The sequence below is a fragment of the Engraulis encrasicolus genome, chromosome 8 (genome assembly GCF_034702125.1).
Source record: "Engraulis encrasicolus isolate BLACKSEA-1 chromosome 8, IST_EnEncr_1.0, whole genome shotgun sequence".
Taxonomy (NCBI): Eukaryota; Metazoa; Chordata; class Actinopteri; order Clupeiformes; family Engraulidae; genus Engraulis; species Engraulis encrasicolus.
In genome coordinates this window covers 44,925,778-44,933,690 of record NC_085864.1, presented here as the reverse complement: position 1 = coordinate 44,933,690, position 7,913 = coordinate 44,925,778, and the positions used below count along the sequence as shown (strand labels likewise).

The window sequence follows — 7,913 nt, the reverse complement described above, 5'->3', positions numbered from 1 at the left end:
ACCCTCCTGTTACCCTCAAATTTTGGAACATCTGTGATCCTTGGGGTCAATTTGACCCCAGCCTGAATGTCTACAAAATCAGTAAAAACAATACTTTGGCACATGTTTATGTCTCAGATATGTATTATTGCTCTGTTGGTGACATAAAAAGTACTTTAAATATATCCTAGCGCCCCCACACATATAGCCCACACACCAAAAAAACTTAATCCATGACTAGGCGAAAATTAGAAAAAATAGCAATGAAATGTCATTAATTGTTCTGAAAACACATATTATTGAAATTTTAGTGGCTCCATATTCCCTAAATATGAATATCTATTAGGCCTACTTATAACATTTGAAAAGAAAAAACAAATTTGAATATCAAGCATAGTATTTATATATCGCCATATGGGTCAATTTGACCCTAAAAGAAATAGACATATTCTCAAACATTCAAAAGGGTTTTTAAGTCCAACATTCATTTTCGTTGAATGTTTTAATGTATATTTATAACACAAGTATAATAGTTAGGGAAGAACATGGATACATTGCCAACCAACAGTTTTGAGAACATCATAGAAAATCATTGTTTTCTACATTATTTCTATGCTTGAATTAGTGTGCACATAAGGAAGAAAAGGTTTGCATGTGCTCCTTGTAAACATGTTCATGGTAGTGGGGTAATGTTTGAAGGAGCAGGGCTAGCAACTTGTATGTTTACTTCTATTCATTATTTATGCCCACTGGAGATCTTGTGGTATGGACGCCAATGTGTATGTACTTCACAAAAGTTACAGCTGTTGCTGTTCCTGCCTTCTCTATGTCAGGTAGCATCAGTTTATAACCAATGCAGCAGACAACTATGTTAATTTGGAACAACATACTGAACAGAGGAGAAGAATTGCTGTGGTGGGTGTCATGATGGTGATATAGGTACAATAACAACAAGGTTCAGTTGGTGTATTTTGTCAAAATGTCAATACTGTAGTAGCCACCACTGTCCAAAATAGGCTAGTGACAATGGGCCCAAAAAGGCCTTCGTTTTCGAGATACCCCTACCGGAGGTAAAACAAAACCCAATAATGTTTTTCCTCATCTCTAAGGTGTCCCATACATGGAAATGATTCTTGGCCAAAGTGCTTTTAATGCTAAGCCTAAAAATTTTACAAATTTCCATATGCACCTCCAAACAAAAAAATGAGCACCAAAAAGCACCAAAAATATGACTTCTCTGAATGGGAGTAGATATATAAAAAATCATGCAGAAAATTACCAGAAGGTCTGAGAGCTTTGAGAATTGGTATGCTTGTGCCCGGGGGCTACCTGCATCAGATAGAAATGGTTGAATTTGACCATCTTGATATATGAAGGTGATATAGGTATTTAATCACACACCTAAAATAGGCGAAAAATTAAAAAAAAAAAGTGATATTTATACAGAATGTCATCATTTACATTGTAATTGCTTTGTCAGGGAATGTCATATGCACACATATGATATATTGATGGGTGAGATTGTGCTGAGTACAACAATACCTCATATGTATATATTTTCTGAATATTAAAGATGGCATATCGTGCAATGTAGGAGGTGCCCAGAATGAAAAAAATCGAAAAGGAGTTAAAGGACCTATTTCAATACACTTTAGTGGTGACAGGAATGCTCACAATTGTATTACAGTATATTACAGCATAATAAACTTATTATTAGTGTGTGGTTCTATAGATTATGCTTGAATGAAGAATCAGATTATAGGGTGAATTCATATTTATCACTAGTGTATAGGTATATATATCATTTCTTGCACATTGTTAAGCTGGAGAATGCAGTGACTCCACCTACGTCCAATGCCTTGCAACTAGCTCATCAGAATATTGCATCACTCCTTTTAAGTAGATATGATAGAAGGGGAAATAGAGTGGATGTTATTCAGTTTGTTCAGAGATCTTTTATCTTCCATGAAGTGAAGCTCTCCAGTTATTCTCCCATGAAACAGCCAGCTTTTCTTACCAGTCTTTCAAGACATCCAATACCCCCTCTTCATTGTGCTCCCTCCCCAGCACACCACTGCATAGAAAAGGACACATACTGGCTTCCACATTCACATAGAACATATTAAGGAGTTTATAGCAGACAAGTATAGCCAACACTGTACTTTTTTGTAAACTGCATCTTTGGCTGACCAGTCCAGTTTGTTGTCTTGTTATACCCTGAAATACGTGCTCACACTCCACTTCATCTCCACTTCATCAACCTCACTGGAGACTGGTTGCAGAGTGGGCTTAGACCTCCAAAAGTCCACCTTCATCTGCTTGGTCTTAGTGTTGAGTTGTAGGTGCATTACACCACTGTACAAAGCCCTGTACTCCTGTATTCCCCTCCTGCCACAGCCTTCAATTGCATTATCATCCAGGACGTCTGCATGTGGCATGTGCCTGTGTTGTAAATACGTTAAGTCTGATGTGTACAAAGTGAACAAGAGAGGAGGGAGCACAGTTCCCTAGGCTGCTTTAGTACCACATACTACAGTGTCCAAGAGGCAATCTTTCAATTTGACAAACGGTGGCCACTCTGTTAGGTAGTCCCTGATAAAGTACACTAGGAGGGCATCCAAACCAAAGAAACTCGACACAGAAGAACAATCTCTCTGGGAAAAATGCATTGGCCACAGTGTAGTACGGGGGCGTTGCTTGAGGACATGAGTGGATGGAAAATTAGCTCCCTTGCGCATGGTCATTGGTCAGTGTGCGATGGATACAATTTCCGTACTCCCTTGCGCATGGTCAGTGGGGGCGACACCATGATGGATAATTTGTGCCCAAATTAACTGCAGCTGTTGGTCTACTCTCCTTGATCCAAACAGCCTCTCTCCCAATGGAGGGTTGGATGTTGTAGAAAGCGCTGGAAAAGTAAAGGAACATGACTCTATGTCCTGTGCAATAGGTATGTGATGGCATCATCCACTCCAACCTTCTCCTGGTATGAAAACTGTACTAGACCCAGTGCATGACTTACTGCGGTCTGAGTGTATGTAACAGCATTGTCTTCATGTTGTGTGAAGGGAGGGCCACTCGGTTTAAGTCGTTTATCTCTTTTGGATGTGGCTTTTTGGGGACCGGGATAAGGCATAATGTGTTCAGAGTTGGTGCCTTACTAAGATGTACTGTACACTCTGTTTTGGCTACCTTGAGCCAGGTGGTCGTAACAGAAGTCAAAGGGCTACTGGAGAACTCTCTGCTTATTCAACATTGTGCTGGTGGATGTGTGCTAAACTATTGCGTACACCTTATTCTTCCATTATTTTTTTCCTCTACAATCAGTCGACCAATTTCTTGACACTACTTTCCCCTCTCCTCCTACTACCCCCTCTGCTCCTGCTACCCCCTCTGCTCCTGGCTCCTTTCCTCCTACTCCAGCCCCCTCCTCTCCTCCTGTTCCCCCTCCTTGTCCTCCTGCCCTTTGTAGTCCTGTTGTGCCTTCTTTATCTGCTCTTTCTGCACCTGAATAATTAAAAAATATATATAAAAAGAAGAATAGTCAGACAGTTATGCATAATTGTGCTGCATCCATGTAGGCCTATATTCCTCATCTAGCCAGGGGGCAAAAAAGTTGCGATATGAAACCGGAAATGACGGCATCGAGCAATATTGCGGAAGTACCTCGTCTCTGACATGACAAGTCCGAAGTCGGCGCAAGAAGCTGTCAAATTTACCTTCTACTGTCTTCAACGGGACTTATTGACACATAGGTATGTAACATATATAATATGTATTTAAATACGCGCTAGAAATGGTTCGTAAATTATTTGAGGTTTATTTGCCCGTGCCTGTCAGGCTAGCTAAGGCTAACCCTGTGATGTTGAAGCGCACCACCACAACAACAGTGATCTGGAGAAACATAAAACTCCCATGTTAAATTATTTATTCGGTTAACAATTACATCAGTGTTTGCTTGCGTCGATATGTCCCGTATTAACTAATATAGTAGGCAGGACATTTTTTGTAAATACCACCGACCATCCGTGTTGTTGTGTCGCTAGTTCTCCTGGCTCAATGTTGACACTTGTTCACACGGAGTCAACAACACACGAGGGTTTTGGTTGGGACTTTTTTGTAACCATTAAGGTTTCAGACAACGCACTAACAGACAAATTATAACAAGGTTTTTGAATTCAGTTACATGTTTATCCTACATCTACGTTGTGAAACCCCTTCACGTCTGTTTTAGCCTGTCCAGATGTGTGACATGCGTGAGTGGGTTTATGATTGTAGTGGACAGCTGGGAGGAAAGAAACGGTTGGCTTGGCAAACATTTTACAGAAGTAGGTCATGAAAATCGTGTATGGTTCACGCCTTTGTTTGTTTGGGCTGTCATCGATGTTAGAACCCGTGAGACGCTGATGACGATTGCAGCCAAAGCTGTATTGGAACTGATTCACAGTCAATTTTGGCCTTGAAGTCCGAACAAAAGCCCCTGACTTCCATACTGGATAGGATACATGTAGTTCATATGAGTTCAGTCCCTAGCAAAAACGCTGTATCAAATAAAATCAATGTACCACATTACTTTCTAATCCATCTAATTTACATCAGTAGAAATCAAGTTTGTAGCGTATATGAACACTGACCTTTAGACACTGAATTTTCTATCTCTTAGAGAAAGCAGTGGTAGGAAAAGTGCATTCATTTATGGATAGGTGGTGTGATTGGGCTGAAGGCGACTCCAACTTCCAAGTCGATCAGCTCGCTAATGGCTTAGATTGGTGTGTTACTATTTTTGGAATTCTTGCACACCTCCTTAGGCCAGGTGCGCTGGAGCGGAACCACTGGCTCGCCAACGTTGAGACAAAAAAAGGCTCTCGCACACTATTTGCAGAGTTTTACTTGTGACGTTTCAGTCTAATGACCTTCTGTTTGTCAAAATGTGATTGTTAAGTCAGTTCATTCAACTGATTTGTTTCTGCTCTGTGTCCTCTCCCTTGTTGGCTTCGGTTTAAGCCTGTCCAGATGTGACGCACGCACCCAGTGGTCGTCACATTGCGGGGGTTTACGTATTTATGATTTACGATTTGTTTCTCCTCTTTGTCGTCTCCCCTTGCCAGGCGGTGGTCCTAAATGTGGAGCAGCGGCAGCATTGAAGTCTTGTGCCTCTTACTGCCATGGCGTCACGCTCGCCATCCTTCCCCTTCCTCTTCCTCCTCTTCCACTCCCCCCTGATCCTTCTGACCGTCCACCCCCTGCACACCTCCCCTTCCTTGTCCCTGTCCCCCATGGAGCCCTCGGACCCCGACCCCTCGCCCCCTCCCCCGCCTCCCTCCTGCGGCCCGGGCCAGTCCTGGGCGGTGAGGCTCCACAACCACCTGGAGGAGGAGGGGCACGACCTGGACAGGCTGGCCCACCAGGTGGCGCGCGACGCGGGCCTGGAGAACCGGGGCCAGATCGGGCAGCTGGAGGGGCACTACCTGCTCTGCCAGGGCGGTGATGATGGTGATGGTGATGGCGATGCTGAGGACGTCAGGGGCGTGAGGGACGTCAGGGGCGTGAGGGATGTCAGCGGTGCCGGGAGAGCCCTGGCCTCACACCCGTATGTGGCCTGGCACTCAGAGGAGCTGCTGCTCAGCAGGAAGAAGAGGAGCGTGGCCTTCAATGATCCCAAGTACCCCAAACAGTGGCATCTGGTGAGTTAGATACATTTGGCTATCCAAGGAAGGTGGTTTTGATTGACACATGAAGTGTCACAGTTTAGTTTAGTTTAGTTTAGTTTATTTAGTTTAGTTCAACAGGGACCATGCACAATACACATTGATTACAGAAGTAAAAAGATGGCTTGTGCCAGATTATAGCTATATAGCTAATTTCCATCTGCAGTCCCTGGACAGGTAAACGTAAACAGGTAAACAGTTGGGTAGGAATATTATGCTTGAAGAACGTGACTACACTGTATTGCAAATGCAAATTTGCTTTGCAAATAAAACTCTGTGGGAATCACTGCTGAGGAAAGGCCAGAAGGCTCAAAATGTTGCAGTGCTTGAATCTGACTTTGACCCTACTAAGTGACGGGTGTATCGAAATGTTAGGCACGTGACGTCTAACCATTTTCCAGGCAACGTTTCTGATGCTGGATCTGAAATAGTGCACTTAAACACTTCAGTGTTCATGTTTCAGGATGTATGGCGTATTAATTACCCACTAAAACATAGTGCCTGAAGTGCAGAATTGCACCATCTGACACACAATATGAGTGTAGCACATGGGTAAAAGACGTGCAAAATGGCATTGTCATTCAGTGTAACGGATGCCTTCTGCTGACTGTAACTGTAAAAAACATTACTCTTTTTATTTATTTACTGTTACAGGGAATTCATGAAGGCCTCGGCTGTCATCCATTCACTTGAAACAATTTACAGATCAGGTTTTTTTTGCAGTTACAGTCGGCGGAAGGTGTCCGTAACACTGAATGATAAAGACGTCTTTGACCCACATGCAGGGGTGGTTCTCACAATTTTGTGAAGTCAGTGTAATAGTTCATACAGTATTTGGGGGAGTTTGTGGACTGACTGACTGCCATAACGTAATGTGGTCAAATTATTTTCGTGGTAGGCCAAGGAGACAACAGAGGCCAAGTATGGGAATACATAGAATTTTTTTCTCTATACGTTTGCAATACCTACTTCGACAGTATATGGCAAACAACCATATTTAGTGTTGCAATGGAAGTGTATGGTACCAGACATCATCAAATGAACTTTAAAATGAATGTAAAATCCACCAGAGTGCAAAACGGCTATCAACTTCCATCCAGTTATCACTTTTGGCTTGATGCTAGTGGCACCGTTTACTTCCAGTGATTGTGCTAAGCGATGCTAATGATGTCAACATAAGTATTGAGTACTAATCTAAGTACTGAGAAGAAAACGATATGTACATTCATGTGTTATACTTGGAAATACTGTAAATATGTGAAAATCAAAAAAAGTGTGTGGACTGTCAAAGGTCAAAGGTTAGCCTTGTTTTTGTCTTTTTCTCACTGGTGCAGCATTGCAAGGCAAGGCAAGGCAAGTTTATTTATATATCGTATTTCATACACAGGTGCAACTCAATATGCTTCACAAAGTTAACAAATGTAAATGAAAGGAAACAGGGAAGAAAGAAGGAAATAAATTAGAGTCAAAAAACATTTAAAACATTAAGATAAAACATAAGGTAAAAAAAATAATAAAATACAATAAAAAATTAAATCAACATAAAAATAAACATAATAATAAATATAGCTGCAAGCAGCAATGCGGGGCCAAGCAGGAAGTCCGCCTAAGTCGCCATGGCAACCGAAAGAGCCGAGCAGGCAGACTGTCAGAGACACGCACAGTTATTTTTTACAAGCAGAAATATACCTCGAAATTTGATTTGTGACCTGCCGGTGGCGCTAGCGAGTGAGCTGGAGACCTGAAAGTTCTTGTGGGGAGTCATGGGATAGCCAAGAATGTGTGTGACGATTCCCAAAAGATTCTGACCATGGGTTGCTGAGATATGAGCTCACTTCCTGTTTGGCGTCTGTGTGGAGGATTTTGATTGGCTGTTACGGCCAAACGGTAAAAGATGTAATAAAACCCTTTTAGGGACCTCTTCACAGTGCTCCAGAGATCATGTGTATCAAGTTTTGTGAAAATCAGACTAAATTTGAAGGATGAGGAGCCTTTTATTGATTTTCACCAAATCCAAAATGGCGGGCACTCTATTGTGGCGGATATGATGTCAGAGGGTGCGTTGGATTCGTCTTGGCCCGAGGAATTTAACAGTACTACCAGAATAAAAATTGAGCATGCGGTTCAAAAGTTACAGGCAGAAATGTAGCTAAAACTTTGACCAGCTGGTGGCGCTAGAGAGTTTGAGCTAGCGACCTGAAATTTGTTTTGGTGGGTTATGGCATG

The 7,913-nt window shown here is 42.3% G+C and overlaps 1 protein-coding gene across 1 annotated transcript in view; it reads left to right on the top strand.

Annotated features, from left to right (window-relative positions):
• The first annotated feature begins 3,646 nt into the window (after positions 1-3,646).
• LOC134454666 (proprotein convertase subtilisin/kexin type 7-like) overlaps positions 3,647-7,913 on the top strand; it is a 61,594-nt gene continuing 57,327 nt past the window's right edge. The window contains exons 1-2 of the mRNA XM_063205823.1: positions 3,647-3,734; positions 5,088-5,663. Coding sequence (XP_063061893.1) covers positions 5,145-5,663 — 519 coding nt within the window. The 5' untranslated portion in view covers positions 3,647-3,734; positions 5,088-5,144. The remainder of the gene's footprint in view (positions 3,735-5,087; positions 5,664-7,913) is intronic.